The 23461-nt window shown below is 42.1% G+C and overlaps 1 protein-coding gene across 1 annotated transcript; it reads left to right on the forward strand.

Moving 5' to 3' along the window:
* Positions 1–3164: 3164 nt before the first annotated feature.
* On the forward strand, positions 3165–20051 carry CTSC (cathepsin C). The gene is made up of 7 exons (XM_054269814.1): positions 3165–3330; positions 4294–4439; positions 12636–12802; positions 13207–13362; positions 15638–15753; positions 18200–18331; positions 18930–20051. The coding sequence occupies exons 1-7, from the start codon at positions 3165–3167 to the stop codon at positions 19430–19432; spliced, it is 1386 nt and encodes a 461-aa protein (XP_054125789.1). The 3' UTR covers positions 19433–20051.
* Positions 20052–23461: the final 3410 nt, after the last annotated feature.

The following is a 23461-nucleotide window of genomic DNA, read 5'->3' on the forward strand; positions in this document are numbered from 1 at the left end:
ACTCCCATTATACTGTGCTAATAGCTTCATCAGAGGTAGGGATGGTGACACAACAATGAAAGTGCAGCAGGGTTTGTAAGGAGATATCATTTTTTTGCTAGACAGATACCACTGAAATACATGGGCAGCTCTTGTGCACAAGGATCCTTTTTCTTTAATTTTGTTCACCCTAAAATCAGCTTTCTGTGAACCACTCCAGGAATGTAATCTTTATGTTTTCCCCTGTAAAGTGGATGGCTGATTACCACCCAGGTCATGGTTAGCTCCCAGACTGGGGAACTGACTTGACTGAATAACAACCACCCTGGGACTTCTGCTCCCAGGATTCTCTTCAGTCAGGTCACTTCCCACAGCACTTCACTATCCACTCACACACCACTTCTGCTTGTACAGACAGTGATAAGTCAAAGTGGCCAGGACTGAGTCTTGAAGTAAAAGATTTATTTGTCATTATTCGCCAAAATTCTGTTTACAAGCATTCAACATGTGGTTAGCCCATCTTCTCACATATTGACACTGAAGGAAAATCTGCCTTTTCCCCATGCAATTCCTGCTGATTGCTGTGAGAAAGGAGGCCTGGATCCTTTGCTGTGCTGATTCAACTCTCTAACCCGGCAGAAAGCTATTCACCTTGTGGAGGGAAGATTTTCACAGTTTATTTTTGAGGGGTTCCCCCCACCCTGTGACAGTGACCTTAATTACCTTACAAATAAGGCCAGTGCATACCATAGCTATCAGGAGGTTAGTAGACCAACCACTCCCCTTGGGTGGGGTTTATTTTACGATGGTTTATTGGGGACAATAAACCATCATACTGACTTGGTCACTCCTTATCTAACTCTCCTCGGGAGCTTTGTAAAACAGTGACAAAACACAGTTTTAGGGAGTCTTTAGTCACAAGTGGTAAAATTTTGGCTTCAAGAAAGCAGCAGCAGTGTGACAAACAAAGAACAAGTCTGCCACCAAACACAGATGTCCCATCTGATGTGTCTTACGCACAGGGTGATACTAATTTAAGGCTGTATTTCACTGACACATCCAGATATGTCAGTGCTTTTGAGCAAGGAAGACTTTTTTTTTCCCATGGAAGTAATTAGTTTAGGATTACTACTGGAGAGAAGGCACAGGGATTGCCTTTACCTTACACAGGTGAAATAAGTTACTGATGAAGAGTAGAACTGGAGTGAACTCAACAGGTCAGACTGAACCATCTCTGCCTGGTCACAATGACCGTGGTACAACCTCATTACATAAAATACACCTCTATTTTTTTTTGTATCTGTTCTTACTCTAAGGCAATTACAGAGAAACCCATATGGTTTTGTGCAATGACAGCCTGCAGAGGTCACAATTTGAAACTGAAACTTGAGACTCAAAGCACTGCAGAATGCAGAGGCAGGATCATCCAGCCAGTGTCTTGGGGATGAGATAGAGATACCACAGACCTTTTCAGCTCCTGCACATAAAACCAGAAGAACAGTAACAGAGGCTTTTTTCCTAAGGTCATGGGGAATTTTTGGGCTGATCTCTGAAAATGTGGAGCCAGAAGAAAAAAAAAAGTCATCATTAAAGAAAGCAGACAGGATGATATAGCCACTGTTCCTGATCAAGCCTCTCTGTTTAGAGAGGCTTGATCAGGAGCAGTAAGGTGCATGCACTTGTATGGCATGACCAGCAAAATGTCCAGCTTGTATGTCATGTCCAGCTATCCTTGCAAAAAAACCAACCTAGAACTATTTTTTTTAGTACCATAGCAATACTGGATAACAGATTCTTAGTGAACAGAAACAGCATTTGTTTGGAACACAGAGGAACTTCTGCTTCTCCAATTAAGTCAGTGCTTTAGAATCCTCAAAACACTGTCTTAAACAAGAGCTTTTATCTCTTTGCTGGTATGAGTAAGAGCATCTATCAGCTGGTTGCTCTAAGAATCAGCAGCAAAATGTCAAATTAATCCTTCCCCAAAAGGCTGAGAAGATGGTATAAAAAGAATGTGATAGTGCTAAAATAATGTATTACTTAAAACAGTTTAAATTTACTGATGCAATTCCTAATCTCCTGATTTAAATCAATACAAAAATAGATCAGGATGCTTACAGTTTTAACCTAGTTTAGCTCCTGAGTTATTTAAAGCTACACTTTTGAAATCTGTGATGAGCATCTACGTGCAGATTTATACTAGTTTTACAACATTTATTTTAAATTTATACCCATAGCCAAGCTAGTGCATCATTTTCATAGCCAAAATTTTCATACTATATGCATTTATTTTTCCCTAGAAAGGAGTTATTTTTCATACAATTCTTTTTAAAATGAGGATATATTTACTCATTAGCAAGTCTTTTAGCCTTCTTGATTGCACATATATCTTTGGAAGTGTGAAAGCGGGCACATTTTGCTTTTGGAGAGAGAGAGGAAAAAGGGCCACTTCCCTGCACACTCAGCCATGCACCCCGGGTCTCGCAGTTCGGTGGAGACATCTCTATCCCCAAGAGCACCTATCCCCTGCAAACACTAAATTCTTGGGCAAGCAAGATTTTGCAGGTCACCATAGCTTCTACGTCCAGGATGGGTTTGCTCTGCTTGTTGTCTACTGCTCATGTGTGCAAGGGTCTCACAGGTGGCGCAGGGTGTGGGGGTTACACCCCGAGCAGGGTTCGTGCCGCACGGTTTCCTGGCTGCGATGCGCGGCTGCTGCGGAAACTCTGAGTCACTCTGTGCAGCTAAACCCATGGCGAAGAGGAGGCTCTGTCTTCCAGGGCAGCAAGACGAAGACTTGCAGAGACACCGGGAACAACCCTTGTTGGGGACTTGCCGAGGCTTGGGGCTGGGCAGGGGTCTGGGCAGGAGCATGCCCTTTGAGGAGGTAGATAGGTGCTGGGGAATGGGATGCGCTTTGAGTGGGAGGATGCCCTTTGGGGAGGTAGATGGGTTTTTGGGAAGGGGATGCCCTTTGGGGAGGTAGATGGGTTTTCGGGAAGGGGATGCCCTTTGCGTGAGAGGGCGCTCTTTGGGGAGGTGTACGCGCTCTGCAGAAGAGGACGACCTTCGGGAAGGACACGCTGTGGGGAGGAGGCCCGGCCGGGGCGGGCCCGGGCCCGGGGGCGGGGAGGCGGCGGCGGCCGGGCGCATTTGAGCGGCGCGGCGGCGGCGGGCGCGGCGCTATGGCGGGCTGGGCGCTGCGGGGCTTGGCGCTGGCGCTGCTGGCGGCGCTGCCCGCGGCCGTGCTGGGCGACACGCCGGCAAACTGCTCCTTCGCCGACCTGCTGGGCGCCTGGGAGCTCCGCGTCTGGCGGGCCGGCGGCCGCCACGGCAACTGCTCGCAGGCGGGTGAGAGCGCGGCGGGCCCGGGCAGCTCCCGCCCCGCGGGGCCGAGGGCGGCCGGGAGGTGCTCCGGGAGCGGGCGGGAGAGCGGCCGCTCTGTGCCCGGAGCCCCCGGAGCCGGCATGGGCGAGGCGGCTTCCTGCGCTGCTGCAGTGCCGCTTTACTGGTTCTGTTTCTCTTCCGTTTGTTCCGATGGGGGCTTGGCTAGGCCTCTCCACGGGCCCCATGGCTCATGCCGGCTCGCTGCCCCTCTCTCACGGGTGCCTTCCTGCCAGGCTCTGCCTGCCCGGGCCCTGGCTGCTCCCAGCAGGAGAGGGTGGCAGCGCTGGTGACACCTGGGCACCCCCTGGGGGGCTGTCAGGGAAGCCTGACAGCATCCAAAAAGATGGGAATATCACTTCCTTCGAGAGGATAATGGTAGTGGGGAGTTACTATTTAATGATCATATGTCAGTGTCATTTTAAAAATAGTCGATGCTTTGCATTTTTCTGTGTCATCTGCTTTTTGATCAGAGGTGACAAGTGGCAGTACTAGCACTGGAGGTGAGGTGCGTGATAGGGTTGGAGCACTGGTGTGAAGGAGTGTAGGATGGGTGATGCCTCATCCCAGATGTTGTAGGGGAAGAGTTGTCAGTGCAGACTCAGTGCCTAAATAACACAGCATCCAACACCTTTGTAGCCGTACAGCAAGTTGTGTTTCAATAAGCTGATGTGTTCCAATCACAACTGTTTGGTGCTGCTGTTAATAAAATGTGCAGATACTGTGTAGCAGTGGAAAAAATGGGTGTGTAGACCTACTGATAGGTGAGTGGAGGTCCTGAAGTGTTTCGATGCCCTTTTGCACAAGACTGTATTCAACGAGTGTACTATAGCGTCTTCAGGAATAAATGTTACAACATCCTTTATGCATTTTTTGTGCTATTTTTCTCTTTCCATACAGTTATCATGCCCTAATGTTTCTTTCTTTCAGGGCCTGTGGAGAAAAAGGTGGTTGTCAATCTTCAGAAGCTAGATGTGGCTCAGGATAATCTGGGCAACTATGGTTTCTTCACTTTGATTTACAATCAAGGCTTTGAAATTGTGATAAATGACTACAAGTGGTTCGCGTTTTTTAAGGTGAGTTAACCTGGCGCGTTCTACGCCACTGGCTGTTGCCAAAATGGCCTGTAGTTAGGCTTCTCTTCAGTCCCTGGGTGCCACAGTTGGGACACTTGATTATCTTTGGCTCTAAGGTTTGCCTGGATTGCCAGATAAAGGATTTCTTTTCATTTTTGAACATAAGGAAACAGCGATCAGCAGTTGGGTAGGGAGCAGAGAGAGGGAAGAGGTATTCCACACTGGTCATTATCTGAAAAAAATACAGATGCTGCTACTTTCCCTTCTGGGCATGCTTAAAGCAATTGAAGGCCTTCATGAAACTGACTTTCCTGATAGCCTGGATTTATTTTTTTTTAGTTTTTATTTTTCTTTTTTTTCACTCTGTGGACCCAAGTCAAATAGCAAATACCATTGCTTTTATCTTTTCTTAAAAATGTTGTGAAATGCATGGACGCTTTAGAGCCATCTATCCTCTGGAGGATTTCTGGGATTTATAAATTTTATTTCAGAATACTACTCTAAGGAACCTTTCTACTGCCTGTAATTATTCCTTTGGAGTAATACTGTTCTCTTCAGTCCCTGTTAATGCCTTCAGGTCAAGCTGAAAACAGTGATGGTAGGCAGGATTAGACAGGAGAAAACACTCTTGTTAGGAGTGCTGCTGTCCTGATGAGTGGCATGATGACTCTGAAGGGTGGTTTGGAGTAATCTCTGCAGGTTGCCTTTGCTACCTGGAAGACAGATGCTTTGTGCAGCAGGGCTTCTCAGCTGGTGGGTGCAGCCCTGGGCAGGAACAATGAATATGGTTTTGGTTGTTTCAGGAGGCATGATCTTTTGAGTCAATAGTAAACATCTAGGCCTTGTCCAAGCATAAAATCTCTGAACTTTGGCTAGTAGTAAGGAGGGTGAAGAAATAACTTTTGCTCTAAATTGTCTTTCTGGGAGCCACTGTAGATGGTTTATTTTACAGCAACTATTTTAAAGTCACTGTTTTCAGGTGTTAATAAAAGCAAGTGATCCACTCTTTCACGAGAACTGGAATCCTTACTGAATAGAAATTATGTAGAAGGCTCCAGTTTAACTGCAACTTCCTTGCAGGTTCCACCTGTGCTGATTTGAGCTCATGTAAGGGAAAGGACTGTATAGACTTTTTAGCACAACTACTGGGGAAGTTATTGACATGCTCATTGTTGTAGCTTAACCCCAGTAAAGAGCAAAGCACCATTCAGCCATCAGCGTGTTGGAGTAGTGAATTGGATAGAAGTGCAAAAACTCATAGGCTGAGATCAAGGTCCTTTAATAGGTAAGGCAAAAGCTGTGTGTGTATGCAAGCAAAGCACATTGAGGAATTCATTCACTACTTTGCACCAGGATAGCTTGCCACCATAATGAGCAGGTGTTCAGCAATTTCCAGGAAAGCAGGGCTTCATTGTGCACAACTGTTACATAAGAAGGCAGATGGCATGATTCTGAATGTTCCGCTTTTCTCCTTTCCCCAGCTCCTTCCCAGTTTCTATGCTTGATACTTTTTGGCATGAAATATCTCTTTGGTCAGTTGGGTCAGCTTTCCCAGCTGTGTTTCCTCCCAATTTCTTATGCACCCCCAGTCTATCTGCTGTCAGAGCTGTCTGAGGAGCAGATGAGGCCTTGGTGCTGTGTTAGCACTGCTCAGCTAAACTAAAACATCCTTGCATTAAAATCACTGTTTTCTTCAAAAATCTGAAATGCGGCATTATATGAGCCACTGTAAATAAAATGAACTGTCAAGACCTAGCACACTCTTATAACTGGAAATTTTTGAAATAAGAATTCAATCTTTTAAACAAGACAGGGTCTTGTACTTGAACAGGAGCAAAGTATGAGAGAGAAACACCTGATTGAACCATCTGTATAAGATAGTGAAATTATATTGCTGTGATGTGCGTTCCTCTTAAGTTTGGCAGGTGATAAAGCACAGTCTGCAGAGACAGTGAAGGGTAATCTAACTGAGCAGAATTACTCTGAAACTTCTCAGGCAGGGACACCTCTGTGAGCTCGCCTGCAGTGGGGGGACCTGCCTTAAAAGTTTTTGCTGCCTCCATGAGGACAGCAGAGCACTGTATGCTGACTGTAGTGTTGTCCATGAACTTGGTTTTGAGGGGTCATCTCTCAAAACAGGGCAGGGAGAATTCAGCAGTCATTGTTGGACTCATCTGAGGAGAATATACTTGAACTAGCAGACTTTGGGCTGATATTTTTCACTGAAATACAGAGTTGCTTTACAAGCCATATGCTAGGCAGTAAAAGAGTTGCTGATTGTCAAACAAATTCCTGAGTGCGAGGAATTTAATCATAGAAACAGTGTGGCCTGCTCTGGGATATAAATGGATCTGTTAGTTGCCAACTTGAAGACAGCTGAGAATCATTGTATGCTGCTGCTCTCTATACCTTGTGAAATACATCCCCAGAAGATGAGCACTAAGTCAAGTGACTCATAGGCACTGATGTCATGTATTGCATTGATTTCATGTGTTGCATTGATTTGCAAAAGTACTCTTAAAACACAATACCAAAACTGTTCCTTGTTGCCTTTAGTTTAAGCTGAAAGGAGCTTCTGGTGGTCATCTGATTCATCTTGCTGCTCAAAACAAAGTCAAATATACACCTGAGCAGTAGCATGCACAATAGCTTGCATTTTGTGGTCATTAAATGTGTCTCAGCCCTTTGTAAGCTGATGGATTAATTCTTAGTTTTGAAGTTGGCTTCAGTATTAAGAAATAGCAAGCTTGTTTGGGTCATTGCTCAGTAATGGGGCAGCATCAACAAGACATATTTAAGTAAAAGACCTCTTTCCTTAAACACCATAGGGAGGATTAGAGCCCAGGTCAGTTACCCTCTAATAATTTTGCTGCTGCAAAAAGACCAACAGATTACCAAGATGCAAGTCTATTGCTGAGAATCATGAGGAAATACCACAGCACTTACTAAATGCATTTTTTGCTCCAGACAGCTACTTGCTGTTATTGGGCAACAACATGCAATGTCTCTATCTGCAAAACTCCCAATTTCACAACTGTTAGTGGACACTTGGAGGGAGGAAGTGGTTCCTTGCAAACTGTTTGACCTTGTGACATTATTAACTGTGCATATCTGCTTACTTTTAATCCAGTAAATATTGCATTACATATGAAATAGAAATACAGCAAGTCTGAGATTGAGTAGAGGGAGGATTTACCAGGTACAATGAGCAGCAGTGTTTAAGCCAATACAGTACTTTGTGAGTTTCAGGCATAGAAGTGCCACTTCTGCTAATTGAACCTCCAGTGTATTTTTTCCTAGAGTTAAAGAATTAAGCTGTTAATTACTGACAGGGATGCTGTGGGCTTGTCTAAGTGGTGACTTTATCAGAGCTGCTGCACTGTGTAGATACAGACACAGCCTGTTTGGCTGTGCATGTGTCAATGAGTTTTTAATAGCTTTTTGTTCCTGTGGCTTACTAAACAGACACCCACTGAAACAGGGTCTCATTGCCTTTACAAGATATTTGTTCTTTCAGTTGAGGCCTGTGGGGAAAGGACTTTACACATCAGAGGTATGGATTGGGTGAACTTATCAATCCTATTTTTTCCCTCAGTTTACTTTAGTGTCTGAAATAAAGATGCTTTAACAGTTTTTTTTCTAACGATTGTTGTACATACATTTAAAGTTTGCCAAATTGCAGCATCCTACTGCATTCTTGCATTCTGCTTCTAGCACAAAAGAGTTGTTTAATGTGTGCTTCTGAAACATCCCTGTACTGAACTTGGATGTGAAGTTAGTGTACTTGCTTTTGGCAGAAGCTTGATCATGTGCTTCTGCTGGATGATACAAGGATGTTTTAGGGTTATGCAATATATAAAGCTTTAGTGATTTTTATTTTTTTTTACCCCCAAGGGATGGCAAAAGAAATAGGAACAGTATTACATAAAAAGCTAGAGTGAAGCTGAAGGGAAAGTGGAGGCCAACTTGTTTCAATTACTTGATGTCTTTGAGGTACTTATTTATTGCTAAGGCTACCACTTTGGACATGAGACAGTCTCATAAGTTTCTGACTGTTTGTCCCTGAAGTGGTTCTACTTCAGACTCCTGAGATGCTCTTAAGCAAATGCCAGAAGTCTGACTTTTTCATATTGAAGCATAACAACTATTTCAGAAAAAAAAAAGATATAGATTTTAGAATATTTCACCACTCATGTTACTAATCGTTTCCATACTTGGTGACATCTTTGTCATACTTTTTTCTCTCTTCCCCAGTGCTCCCAAATTTGGTTAAAATCAAGGACTGCTGTTCTGAAACAAACAGAAACAAACTAGAACAGTGACAGCAGTTAATGTTTAAGTTTTCAGGATATAGAAAAAAACCCCAAACTTTTTATTTTATGTTGCTGAAGTAGAAGTTCTAGAGTTGCTAATGCAACTCAATCATCCTGCAAGTCAATTGAAAGTCAGCTTTTAACCTGTCTAATTTGGGCTTGCTCAACTGGCAGTGAGGAACTGCTGTTTTCCTAAAGTGTAAATCTGAAAGCACAAAAGTCAGAATTGCAGAATGTTTCCTAAAGTAAAGAAAATCCACGTGGAGTTGATATTTGTTTGCATTTTATATTGTGTAGCAAGATACAGCAGTTTTTTCTGGTAACGTTGTCTACTGTATTTTTGTTTAGCAGGGCAGCTGCAAGTCTGCAGCTCTGTTCTCATTCAATGTGTGCTTCCCATGGTACAATGCATAGGCACACTTGTAAACTTGAGAGATAAGTCTCTCCACCAGGTTTAATGTGTAGGGTAGTCCTGCCTCCTGGAACTCAAGTTGGCTTATTGCCTAGGCATTGCTTAAATTGAGAACCATAGATTTCGAAGAGGATGGGATGGCTGCCTCTCTATGTGGCACTGCTGAATTCTCATTAAAATGCTGTGACTAATAAGGTCTTCATCCTTTCTTGCTTTCCTCTTAGGGAGATTAAAGATTTTAAAAAAGCTTTAAACAATTATGGTTTTTACTAGGACTAGAATTGAACATACAATTAGATTGTCATGATGACTGACACAGGAAAGGGGTTATTAAAAGGATACTTCACTGGAAAGCTTACCTGGGTTCAGTTACCTAACAGCAAGCTTTGAAGTTTAGCTACATGAAGGTTAACGTTGGCGTGGCTTAGCTAAATTTTGGCATTAGGCAAAACCACATGACTTGTCAGGATTGAGAAAAATATGCATTTGAAGTAGAATTAAATTTTTCAAAGCTCAGAATTGGAACTATGAATATAGTTTGGGTGTTTTTTTAAAGGAGTTCTCCTAGATTGGTCAGGTCGCTGGATGGAGTTAATGCTGCAGAGTTCACTGGCTGATGAAATTATCATGTGACAGCTGCAGTCATCTTAACTCAAAACTGAAAACCATCTTTAAAGTCTGCTGAGAAATGTATGAGAGTTGTCCAGCAGTTGCTGGTGATCCCAGCTGTATGGCTGTTATCCTCCATGAATTATGTTGTTCAGGGGTGGGCTCTGTGGATGTTTTGGGTGCTGTGCTGGCAGCTTCTGCTGAGTCTGACATTGTAGTTGATATCCAGCTGAGTCAGGTGTTGCTTGTGCAATGGTGCCATATCCCTGTCATATGACTTGCTGTTAGCTGGGCAGGTGTACTTATAGTCAGTCCTCTAAAACTGGTACAGTCAAATTTTCTAGATTCCATCTGTCAGTCCTGCACAAGTAGAAATAAGAAATGCTTCATTTCTTAGCACGGTTGTTTTAGCAATGGTTTTATGGCGTACCTTCTGGTAATCAGTGGCCATCATTGTTATGGCACTGATGAGGTTTTTTTAAGGCTTGTCTGCCCCTTGTCTACATCAGCGGTTCTTGATTAAAAGTCGGGGGGAGGGGGGGAAGCAATTATGACCTTATGTAGGTATATTTTCATTTCCTAGATACATTGTTATTTGGAGTTGAAATTCCCTCTGTCCAAATATAATTCATGTGTTATGGTCTCAAAGTATCCATGTCCACTTTTCAAAGTCAGTTCAGTAGTAGCTTAGTCTGGCACTCTACAGAAAGGTAGCTACAGAGGACTAGAATTGCTTAATTTTAGACTCTACACAGACTGTCTGAAATTGGTGATTATGTCTTGTTTATATTGAAGCATTGCTACTGGCTGTCTTTTCACCTCCTTTCTAAATTTTGTTGATACATGTGAACTGAAAGAAGAGTGTAAGAAATTCACTACATTCACTTTTCTGAAAGATAAGTTGCACAAATGGTGTGAATGCTATCTTGGTTCTCTCTCTGTGTCTTTAAAAAAGCAATGAATTTTGTCTCTGGAAAGGGAGAGGGATTTCTAGGAGAAAAACAATTTTTTTGTTGTTGTTTTTGTTGTTTTAATTTGCTAGTTAGCAGATAACTCATTGCCTTTTTTTCCATGAAGATATGCCCCAAATCTGTGTTACTTGTTTTAATTCAGAATAACATTTTGCAAGGCAGGATTGTGGCAGGAAGCAGGCCTGTTCCTTTGATAATCTTCAGGTTTTCAGATTTAAGGCCTGTGTTTGTTGGGAATAGCTGTACTGTTTTAATTTGTGACAGCTTTTAGATAGGAAAAAACAGGTATTAATCTCTATGGTAATGTAGAGCCAGAAAAGTGATCTTACAGTAACTTAGATGTAAAGTCACTACCGGTTGCTTTTGGAAGTGTCTGGATTTCTAGTTCTGCTGTTGTGAAGAGTGCGTGTCTCAAAAGTCATCTCTGGACCTTGCCCTTGGTATTTGGCCAAGTGTAGTTATCTCCCACATTGCACAGTCTTGCACAGTAAGATAGGAAGAATAGAACAAGCTCAGCCTTCTAGTGCCCCCACCCTGCTCCAGCCAGCAAACACACTTGCTGGGTGTAGGTATGTTGCCTCTGCAGCCTCCTGACTGGGGACAGAGCACATTCCCATTGCTCCAAAACAGTCAGAGGATTAACCTTCATTCTGCTGATCAATAAACTTAATTATTTTACTGTAAGTTTTCCTTCAGATTTCTCAAAAAACCTCAACATAGACACAAACCTCCCAGTCTCTTTAGTTAATCTTTTTCATCTTGGGGCGTTTCCATCACTGTAAGCCACCACCTTCTTCAGTAAAGAAGCTGACCAAGCATTTTATTGAAACACAGTTACAGAATCTCTCATTGTACATGTGCAGCTCAAACAGGATGAGATTTAATGAAGTTTTCTTGGAAACTTGAATTCTGTATAAGTGATTTTTTTTTTTTTTATGTGAATAGAAAAGTTAAAGGCTTTGTTGCATGGGGTTTTCAGGTGCCTTTGTAGTGTAACGCAAAACACTAACCTTAAGAGGTGAGTAATGAGCAAAGAGCCCACACACCCCCACAGTGAGACATTCTGTTGTCAGAGAATTACTAATCCTGAAAATTTACGTACCTGGGCAAAGCTGGTAACTGTTGCATGAAGACACATTTTGCTGAGGATATTACATTGTTGCTCTTCAGTGGTAAAATGAAGACTCGTGTGGTTGAATAAGGAAATATCAGGACTTGGGGCTCAAGCCTTTAGTGGCAGTCTCTGCTGCAGTCTTTAAATGAGCTGTTCTCAAGGGATCATCATTTCTCACTGTCTCATTTTGATAGTTCCTGTGAAATTGTTCTTGATGCTTTGCCATCACAGCTCAAACATAAAAAACTGACTGGAAGTTTCGTCTTTGGTTTTGACTTGTGAAACAATAACAGTGCATAAATAGTACATAAATTTTAACACAGAAAGAGCGCATGTCTTCCTGTGATGTTACTGGATGACAAGCTTGCCATTCTCCCTCTGAGTCTTAGTTTCTCAAACTTCTGTGGCAATCCAGAGGTAGCTTGACTGGCCACATATTTGGCATAAGACATCTCAAGGCCTTGAGGAGAAGGTTGAGTACTAAGAGGTCTTTTAAATCTTGCTGAGAAAGTAGCTGTTGGACCAAAATAATTAGCACAGGTTAGTTGATACTGATACAAATGCATACTCTTTTGCTAAAAGTGCAAGTCACAACCCAATTGTCTTTTGCAGCTATTTGGTAAATAGCAGTTTCTTTTATCTTCTTAACCTCTGGAGTGTGTTTGGCCACTTCCTGTGAAACACAGGCAGGAAGAAGCAGCTGTGAGTGGGTGGGGAACTACAGCTATGCTAGCAAATGCATCTGCTCAACACAAGCATAACTTCTTCACATTACAGTACAAAAAGGAAGGCCTGAATGTAACCAGCTATTGCAATGAGACCCTGCCAGGATGGGTGCATGATGTACTTGGCCACAACTGGGCTTGTTTCATAGGACACAAGATTTCTTCATCTCCATCTGATGTTCACATCAACGAGCTACCTCTCCAGAAGCCTGGGGGAAGGTAAGCAACAGATAACTTACCTTTTACTGGAATAAAATGTTTCATAACAGTGCGTGAGGTTTAGCTAAAATTGTAAGAAACAATTCCAGTAATGAGGACAAAGTTAATGCCAGTGATAATGTTGGAAATAAACCTGAATGCAGAAAAACAGAGGACTTGCCTGCTGCATCACAGTCTCTTCAGTCTGTGATGAAGCCCTGTTATAAATCTGGCATGTCTAAGATGGTTATATTCTGTCTGTCTCAAGTTTCAGAAACCTTGCCTTGATCCAGTAATTCCATGTTTCTTTATCAGTACCTACTGGAAGACACTTCCAGATTTACATACTGAGTTTAGAGAACACCTTTAGTTTCAATCTCAGTCCTTTTCTTACTGTTTTACTTGGTTGGTTCCTTTGTTTGCAGACTCTCCCGCAGGCGTTATGTGCACAACTTCGACTTTGTAAATGCTATCAATGCTCACCAGAAATCATGGAGAGCGACAAGATACGAGGAGTATGAGAATTTTGCCCTGGAAGAACTTACTAAAAGAGCTGGGGGTCTCTATTCCAGAGCTTCAAGGTAATAAGATACTGTTCTGCAACAAACCCCACTGCTGCCAAGAGTCTGCTTGTATTTGTCCTGGCAAAATTTTGAGAATTTTGCCCTGGAAGAACTTACTAAAAGAGCTGGGGGTCTCTATTCCAGAGCTTCAAGGTAATAAGACACTGTTCTGCAACAAACCCCACTGCTGCCAAGAGTCTGCTTGTATTTGTCCTGGCAAAATTTTGAGAATTTTGCCCTGGAAGAACTTACTAAAAGAGCTGGGGGTCTCTATTCCAGAGCTTCAAGGTAATAAGACACTGTTCTGCAACAAACCCCACTGCTGCCAAGAGTCTGCTTGTATTTGTCCTGGCTCTTTGTGCTTAGTTCAGATGTTTAATCAAGTTTCAAGGCCTTCCAGTTCATGTTCATGGTATGCAAACATATTTTTCATTTGAATGATTATTCTTAGCCACTGCTGTCTCAAGCAGTTGGGACAATTAGAGTCACCTACCCTTTAGTCTTGCTCAGTAACTCACTGCTGAACTCATATATGCAGGGAAGCAGTTATCATCTCAGTTGCAGTCTCAGTTATCATTTCACTGTCCTGTCTGCTCATCAGCTGCTTGCCACAGTCAGGAGTTTTTGCTTGTGCTTCATCTTGGTTCTGCTAGTTCATAATTGCAGTTGAAAAGCTGTGAACTGCTCTCTGCTCCTAAACATGAATATCAAAGATTTCTGAGGGAATTCCCTGGTTACTTTGATAATTTGCCACGCCTGCAACAAGAGTCCTCTAGCAGGAGTAGAGTGTCTCAGTGAAGAAGCATGAAAGTAACTCTGAGAATGCCTTCAGGGTCTTGCAGATCACTTAGCTGAGAGTGGTAATGGGGATGGGTACATCATGCGCTACAAGATTTGAGAACTAGAGTTTAAAGATTCCTTTCTTCATAGCTGTCTTAGCATCTTCATAGTTTTGCTTTTTCAGCTTTTGGTATTTCTGTGAGTAGGAATGGTACTTTTCCAAACTGCGGCAATTGTATATTTGTTGAAGAAGGTCCTACTGTAGAATAAAAATGCTGATTTGCATGGGAATATCATGCAGATGTATAGATAAAGTCACCTTGCAGATGATCTTAAATACAGTAACCTATTTGAAAGCTCTCTTCCACCCATGGAGTACCATGACCGTATTTTGTTGACCCTCTTGGGCATTCAAAACAGACCCCACAGTGGTGTTTGTGTATAGCACTGAGGACAAGTATCAGGTTATGTGAAAGTTGAATGCAGGAAGCTCTTGTTTTGCTGATAGGAGCATCACTTGACTGCAGGTGGTAGATGAGGACAGGTAATATTCAATACTTCTTCAAAAGTCACAGTAAAAACTTTCCTCAGAGAAGTCTCCAGGGCAGGTGGGTTAGTGAATTGTCAGTGTAAGCCATGCCTATGCCTGAAGTGAAACTGTAGTTGCTGTCAATGCATGCTGCCAAGGCAAAATGGTTTCTGCAGTCAGATATTCTACATACTTTGTAATTGCAGTAAAATAACTGTTGTAGAACTGTGTTGCTATAATCTCTGAGAGTTACCTCAGCATGTCAGATCGGTGCAAAAGTACTTGACCTCAGCAGCTCATGGATGTTAAGGAAACTCGTCCACTGGACCACCCAGGAGCCACTCTGGCTGTCACACTCACACCACCTGAGCTGGGACTGAGACCCATTTGCAGCCACACCCCACACTCACACCAGCATTCCTTACCTGCTTGATGCCAGGGTTCCAGTAGCAGAGTCTCAGATGTCCAGATCTTTAAAATAATTTGATCTTGGTGCAGTAACTAAATAGTAAAACAGCAGTTTGTACCGGGTCCCTCTGAGGAGGGACCCCAAGCAAAGGAGCCCCTGGGCTTTTATACCCCCAGCCTGAAGTGTGAAAAGTCTGGGGTCCTTTCTGAGTGTCCTCTTACCTGGCTGGGCCACAGATCCCTGCTCCCTTTGTTATACAAAAGGATTTTGCCACCCAGAGCTCTTTGAAGCTCACGCTGCAGCTTGCCAACTGAACTACCTGTGCTGAATGTATTCCTCAACTGTGTATAGTTAATAATATAGTTCCCTCAGGGAGCAGTTTGAGTAGGTCTTGAATCCTGCTCAAGTTTATCTCTTCATACTGACACCCACTCAGTTTAGATGGAGACTATTATAAATTGCATAGTGTGAAGCAAGTCCAACTAGTAGAAGCCAAAGATGAAAACTGAATGTTACGTAATTGTTTCCTTGCCTACAGTGTGATATGTTTTTCAAAAATATTTTCTCCTCTTTAGACCAAAGCCTGCACCTCTAACACCTGAGCTACTCAAGAAAATTTCAAGCTTGCCAGAATCCTGGGACTGGAGAAATGTTAATGGTGTCAATTATGTCAGTCCTGTTCGGAATCAAGGTAAAAATTAATAAATAAAATCTCTGAATTCAACGTTCTAGAGTTTCTTTGATGTAGTTTGTAATTTGCTGCTAACCAGAAGGTTTTGCCTAGTGTCTTGCAGCTGACAGGTTGCACCTTTACTGTGAATAACCTGTGGAAACTGGGTGGAGTCCTGGCTAACAATGCTGCACCAAAATAGGTGGTGGCACTGGCTTGTCCAGATAGTGCTGACTTGCTGGAGAGAAAGTCTATTACCGCACTACCCTGCATAAACACAGCTGTCAGGTTTTGTCCAAACAATCTTAGCCATGGTTTTCTGCACACTGACTGATGTACATTTAATTTTTTTCCTGATTTCATTTGATGGCAAATTGTCATGCAGCTTTAATGAATAAACCCAGGAAATTTGTTTATACTCCCTCCAAATCTTATCACCCTGATAAATTCGGATGTTACTTAGCTGGGTAGTTGCAGGAGGACATATTAGTCACTATTAAAATTGCAGACAATGATAAATATAAAATACTGGTAAGAACTTAGAAGGATACCATGCTGATATGTGTTGATTCTGTAGGGAGTGTTTATAGCACTGTGGTGTGAGATGCCTAAATTATATGTTTATATAAGGAGGCCAGGAGTAAGCTCCAATAATGTGTCCCTTCCCTGTGCCACCATAAACTTGCATCTACTAGTCGCTATCTGGTGGCAGCTTTTGGAGGAAAGAGGCATAACATTAGCATGGTGGGAAAGGGATGACTTAAATCATCAATCCCTCATTTATGACTTAGTTATTCTGACAAATTCTGCCAGCTGTACTCCTCGTAGCAGAAGCAGCATAGGAAGGCTTATGGAATTTCTAGCTATGTGGAAGCACTGGAAGAAGGCAACAGGAAATTATATCATCTTCTGTAGGTGTGAGTCCTGTACTTTCTCTTGGTGTGAACTATGTATGTCCCAAGGGCTCTTTTATCTTCCAAACAATTGAACACTCACTTCCAGACTTACCTTTCTCTGTGGTGTTGCTTCAACGTTTCTCTAAATGAGAACTAGTCTGCTGTTTCCAATAAAAGAGCTTCCTACACTTTTTATGTAATCTGAGGGTCCATGCTGAGTGTGTTAAATGTCTGTGGAACATGCATTCTGCTCCATCAAATTAGAATTTTAGCTTTAAGGCTTTAAAAAAAAAACCAAGCAAAACCTACAAAATAGGTCATTCTGTGGACTTTATAAATACCACTGTGGTAACGTGAAAAGAAATTTAGCAGCCAGTCCAGCAGAGTTCAGACTGAAATGGTTGAGTGAATTGTATTTTTCATGTTTTTGCACACATAATGCAGCAGTGTCCTACAGTATGGCCCATCTCAGATGCTGCGACTGTACAGTGCGTGGGAGGCATCTTTCACTGCTTCACTTTGCCCTGCTGGGAAAAGTGTGTTCCTGTTCAGGCTGATTTTGTCCCTTCTCTTCAGAGGTGCATCTAGCTGAGTGAAGGTGCAATTTCACGAAGTCTTGCTGTTGTAATAGCTCTGCTTTTATACACCTACACAGTTCAAGAGAAAGTATTTTGTTTTGTTCCTCAAGGCTCCCACATTTTCATAGCTCTGCAATATTTGACTTTCCCACCGTCAGGAAACAAAAGGAAATCAGGCACCTTGATGACAATCAGTAGATAAAATAGGACCTCATCCAAGTAATTGTTCTTCCTGTGAGGTTTGTCATTCCATTTCCAAAGGCTTTAATGAGTGAAAGGAAGGTCCTAGAGAGTGCAGAGGCCTAAAGCTAGAAGCAATACTAAATTGTGATGCAAAAGTAAGGAGACTTAGCTGTCTGCCAGGAAACAGAAGGGAAATTAAGGTGCTTCTGAAAAGCCAGTGAACAATTACATGCCCTTGGGAAGCAAGGGAAGAGGGGATGAATCCATTATATTAAACATGCTATTTATACCACTATTTTCTTAAAATTCAGTTATTTTAGAGGTAGCTGTAGAGGTGAAATATTTTTTCAACTGGAAATGACAGGACTAAATCCATTGGTAGGTTGAAATAAGAACAATATTGTCAGCAGTCACTTCAAATAGCTCATTGCCCCATAGCATATATGCTCCATAAAGGGTAGATAGAACCTTCTCAGCCCTGCTAATGTGGTCCCTGAAGGTTCATTCTGAAAGAGTAGGGTAATTGGATAGCTCTTAAGTGCTACAGCTGAAAAACACTGGAGCAGTACTTTGCCTCTTATTCTTGAAAATAAGCTCAGTGTTCCCTGAGAAGTTGTTAGAAGTGGGTTTTCAATTGCATGCATGAAAGCTAAATGAAGATTTAAAGTTTTTGCTCTATTGATGTTCAAGTTCTAATCACTGTCTAGTAGGTTTTAACTCTTTTCAGTGGACTTTTGGAATAGATGTACCTGATGGCAGATGACTAGCCTTGTTTATGTTACTGACTACTCATTTTTCTCCCCTTCTCAGGCTCATGTGGCAGTTGTTATGCATTTTCCTCCATGGGCATGCTGGAGGCAAGGATACGTATCCTCACAAACAACACTCAGAAACCAGTCTTCAGCCCCCAGCAGGTTGTGTCTTGCAGCCAGTATTCTCAGGGTAAGGATGATGGTGTATATGGACACCTTTCAAGTAATGACAATGCTGGAGAAGGAGCAGGAAGTTTGAAAGCTTCCATCCCTTCCCCATCAAGTTACTTTTTTCATAAAACTTTTTCATACATCTCCCTGTGAGATGGGAAATATCTAAGGAGTAAGGTTCAAAATGGAGCTGTTTACAATGCTTACCTAGAAGGAATGGAACTAAATATTCTTCCAGTTGTATATTCAGAGGGAGGGGAAATGAGCAAAAGCAATGACTAATGCTTTCCAGAAGACTGTATCCTTGTTAGGACAGGTCCTTGTACTGCATGTAACTAGCTGTTATTTCTGACAGGGATTGTCAGGATGAGAAAAGGTCCAAGTATAAGTGTTCCCAATATAGCTCCCAGAGATGTGAATTTTGCCCTGAGTGTTTCAGAAAGCTGACTGTAGCTAACTGGAGTACTAGGATGATCTGGGTCACTGACGTATGTTCAATACCGTATCTGAAAGAATTATGAAAGATTTAAGTAGGAGAGTCTCCCACCACAAATAAGAGAATTTCAAAGGGAAGAAGCACTTTTTTGGTTTATTTTGTTGTTTGTTTTTTTAATAAGGTTGTGATGGTGGCTTCCCATATCTCATTGGTGGAAAGTATGTCCAAGACTTTGGTGTGGTGGAAGAGGACTGCTTCCCTTACACAGGCCAAGACTCTCCGTGCCTTTTCAAGCGCAGCTGTTACCACTACTACACATCTGAGTACCACTATGTTGGTGGTTTCTATGGAGGCTGCAATGAAGCCCTGATGAAACTTGAGCTTGTTATGCATGGCCCAATGGCTGTTGCCTTTGAGGTTTATAATGATTTTATGCTTTACAAAGAGGGGATCTACCATCACACCGGGCTGCGGGATGATTTAAATCCTTTTGAATTGACCAATCATGCTGTTTTACTGGTGGGCTATGGTAAAGACCCAAAAAGTGGTGAGAAATTCTGGATTGTGAAGAACAGCTGGGGCACCTCATGGGGAGAAGATGGCTACTTCAGAATCCGCCGTGGCACTGATGAATGTGCTATTGAAAGCATTGCAGTGGCTGCAACTCCTATTCCAAAGTTATAATGTAAATGTCTTCATCCAGTGCCTTGTCCTGAGCCATGAGAACGCACTGATGGTTGAAGATCCTGATTAAAATCTGTTCCCTGGCTTGAAAAGGTAGCTTTAAGGAATTTTTCAACAACAGAGCAGTTTCTATATATGAAAAGATGAAGACTATTAAATCTGCTCTGTGCACTGGAGGCTTCCTCTCAAGTCTGACAGTAAATCACCCAGAAGGGCTGTTTTGGCAATGGTGGTGATTAGTTACTCATCATTGGATGTATCTTCAATTACCAGTTGCATTTTTTTCCATGTGCAATCTTGACCTTCAGATCTGAGGGAAGTGTCTGCTATGATAGTCTGTAACTGCTTTGAAGGGACACTGTAGTGCCTTATTTCTCAGAAATCAGGAAGTCAGTGCAATTTGAAACATAAATGTGTAGGAAATGAGCAATTATGCTGATGGGAATAAAATTCTAAAGCTCTAAGTGTCCTGTGAAAACTGCATGTCAAATCCTTATGACAATAAAAATCAATTCTATGTTTCAGGCTGTTACTAAATGTTCTAGTTCTGGATTTTATTGCTGTGCTTCACAATTGATCATTTCAGAGTTCAATAAAGAACACCCCACTCCTATAGAAATTTGTATTTGTGAAAGAAATTAGTTCTTTTGGTGACCTTTCTATGAGTTTTGAGCTTCCTGTCAAGAACTTTTCACTTCAGCAGAAGCTGGTGTAAAAGAAGGATGAGAGGGCAGAAGAGCTACTTAAATCTTCCTTGCGAAGCTGAGATTATCACAGCAGCATCAAGCAAGTTGTCCAGAAGTGCAGTAGTCCTTGCTGTGGATGTAGAACAATTCATTGAGTAAATTTGCTGACTCCCCAGTAATCCTGTTTAAATCCTTTCTGTTAATCTGTTGCTCTATTTCTTTCAAATATACAAGGTAGAAACATAGGGTTGAGAGGAGGGATTGAAACACTTGGAATTAACCATTTCTCAGTAGCAACACAGTACTTTGTTAGAGCAAACTGGTCTTTGCTGTTCACCTGAGGAAACAAAAATGGCATAAAGGTGAGTGCCAGTTTCATACATAGAAGCTAAGTTCTTTAGTAACCTTCTATTAAAATGTGACCAAAGTTACTTGGTATTTTTCTGTGTGAAGTACAATCTCATGGGTGGTTTTTCTAGGTGTAGGGAAATTCATAAAATGCAGAAAAATTTAACAGCTTTCTGTAATCAAACTATCCCATTTAACTTAAAAGAGAAAACTCACTTTTTAATTCAGTAGCAGAATTTCACAAGAAATCCTGGATTCTAGTTTGCTTGAGTGGAGGGGCAGGAAAAGGCTTCATGGTTTTTTCAATCCCCTCCCAAAAAATATTAAGCCTGGTCCATGGCAAGTTGAACATGAATCTGCAGTGCCCTTGGAGCCAGGAGGGGTTCTGGGGTGCATCAGGCACAGCATGGCCAGCCGGGCAGGAGAGGGGATTGTCCTGCTGTGCTCTGCACTGGGGTGCCCTCACCTCGAGTGCTGGGGCAGTTTTGAGTGCCAAAATAGAAAAAACACATTAGGCTATTAGAGAGTGTCTAAAGGAAGGCCACAAAGGTGGGCAGGGGCCTTGACGAGAAGCCATATGAGGACTGGCTGCGGTCACTTGGTTTGTTTAGCCTGGAGGAGACTGAGGAGAGACCTCATTGCAGTCTGCAATATCATTTTGAGGGGAAGAGGAGGGGCAGGCACTGATCTCTTCTCTCTGGTGACCAGTGGCAGGACCCAAGGGAATGGCCTGAAGCCGTGTCAGGGGAGGTTTAGGTTGGGTATCAGGAAAAGGTTCTTCACCCAGAGGGTGCTTGGGCACTGGAACTGGCTCCACAGGACAGTGGTCACAGCACCAGCCTGACAGAGTTCAAGAAGCATTTGGACAATGCTCTCAGGCCCATGGTGTGACTCTTGGGGTGTCCTGTGCAGGGCCAGGAGCTGGACTCGATGGTTCTTGTGGGTCCCTTCCAACTCAGCCTGTTCTGTGGTTCTGTGCAGATGTGTTTGGAAATTTAGAACTTGTGTTTTGCCAGAAGTGGAACAAGGACTTCTGTAATAGGTCATACTGTGTGTTGGATTGTTTTAGCTTACGGAGTTGGGATGGGAGAGGAGCTAGTTCCTGTATTTTTTTAATAGCTGTAGTACATGAGATTAGCTTGAGAATAAGAATATGAAAACTAGATATTTCTTTTTACTATCTTTCAGACATTAGGAATTTGAGTCCTTATCACCAAGCTCTTGCTGACACTCATGGCACTACAAATACAAAAGCACTTGCTATTCACCATGCATTGTATCATGTTAACTACATGTGTTTTGAATAACATTCTGTGTTATTTTCTTAGCAATTCCTTCATCTGTCTGCCCCTGCTTGTGTGTGGCAGCTGCACCAGTGCTAATAGGAGGATAGGAGTGTTCTCAGAGTGGTCTGTCACTGTCACTGCCCCCAGTGACTGTCATCAGATGTTTGCCTCTGGCTGACTGCAGTGTGTGAAGGTCCCTGTTTTCTGTATTCCAGAGTTGCACAGAAGAATGTCAGTCAACCTGACGGAGCTGGTTTGTGGATGTAGATTGTTTATGTGGCTTCTTCCTACAAACAATGCATTAGCTGGAATGGAAAACATGCTATCACTCAGGAGAATAATTGTAGGGTTGGCAGATAGGTCTTGTAGTGAGCATGTAAAGCCCTAATACATTTGACTTATCATGGAAGGTTAATGGATAATGTCATGACTGATAAATACTTTCAGGGGAAATAAAGCTTATCATCAGCCCAGCAAACAGAGATATTAAAAGTTTTGTGTTTTGAAAATTAATGCATACAGAGGACAAGAAAGATACATCTCTTTAAAAGTTGAAGTCCTTAAAAATTATTAAGAGCTGTGGTGGAGTCTCTATTGCTGGAGTGGGATGATTTTCCAGTTTGAGGACTGTCCATGACACCAGAATTGCTCAGACTCGTGCAATTGGTTTATGAAGGAGACTTGGCAGGGTCATCATGACTCCTTGCTTTGTGACCTGAGAACTTGAAAAACAGGGTGACATTTAACTTCCAAAGTTGTCAGTCTAACTTTGCAGTGTAAATGAACTTCATATAAAGCAATAGCACGGATTTTTTTCTAGATTTGTTCAAAGTGCTGAATTTAGGACTGAATAATTTTAAAGTTGTGTTGTTCCAGGGGTCTTGGGAAGACAGGAAAACCAATGCACCAGTCAAGTTTATTAAAATGGCAAGCTTGGGACAATATTGAAGCTTGATAGCTTCTTGCCTTTTTTTTTTAATTACTTACACTTTATGCATTGTTTTCTTGTCCATTGCTGGTGGTTTAAAACTAGCTTTTAAAATAGAGTTAAGAACATTAGACTACTTTTGAAAATTCTGCTAAGATCAGACTTCCTATGGCCTCTAAAAATACTAAGATATATTTTTAGAGTACTTTGATCAAGATGTGATTAAACCAAGTCTGTAATTCTGGAGGTATTGTTAATGTGACATTTCCAGAGATGTCAAATGCAGAATTCTGAAAAGTATTTTTTCCTCAATTTTTGTATTTTAAAAGGGTCAAATGCTGTGGGAGGAGTGTTAGTTGTTTTAGACAACAAGGAAGATGGACTAACACATTTTCTCAGTGGTTTCAATCTACAAAAGAGCATGTTTGACCATTTTTCAGTTTTTTGTTCTTTGCTTTTAGGGAAAAAAACAAATATCATAGCATGTTTTTTCCCCCCGTCAAATTATTAATTTCTTCAGAACAGCCATTCATAGTATGTGTTAGAAATCCTGTTAAAACATCAAAGCCATGACTGATCTTACTCTCACCTGAATGAGTGGGACTTATTTAACTCTGCTCTAGACAACCTGCAGGGATAGAGCTGCCTGATGCCACTGGAACTGTCTCACTTGGGCTTGGTGTGGTCTGCACAGTGTAATGAAGAGTGTGCTGTAATGCCAGGAGCCTCTCAGGGATGTGGTGCAGCAGTGGGTGAGGAGGGAAGTTTTGGGGGAGTTTGC

This window comes from Melozone crissalis, unplaced genomic scaffold (assembly GCF_028551555.1).
Source record: "Melozone crissalis strain CALT ecotype California unplaced genomic scaffold, PUWL_Pcris_2 ptg000008l_1, whole genome shotgun sequence".
NCBI classification, from domain to species: domain Eukaryota; kingdom Metazoa; phylum Chordata; class Aves; order Passeriformes; family Passerellidae; genus Melozone; species Melozone crissalis.

Excerpts from the sequence above, each read along its gene's own strand:
- CTSC (XM_054269814.1), top strand. The coding sequence starts at position 3,165 with ATGGCGGGCTGGGCGCTGCGGGGCTTGGCGCTGGCGCTGCTGGCGGCG. Across the intron at positions 3,331-4,293 it reads CGGCAACTGCTCGCAGGCGG|GGCCTGTGGAGAAAAAGGTG; the intron begins GTGAGAGCGCGG and ends TCTTTCTTTCAG. Across the intron at positions 4,440-12,635 it reads AGTGGTTCGCGTTTTTTAAG|TACAAAAAGGAAGGCCTGAA; the intron begins GTGAGTTAACCT and ends TTCACATTACAG.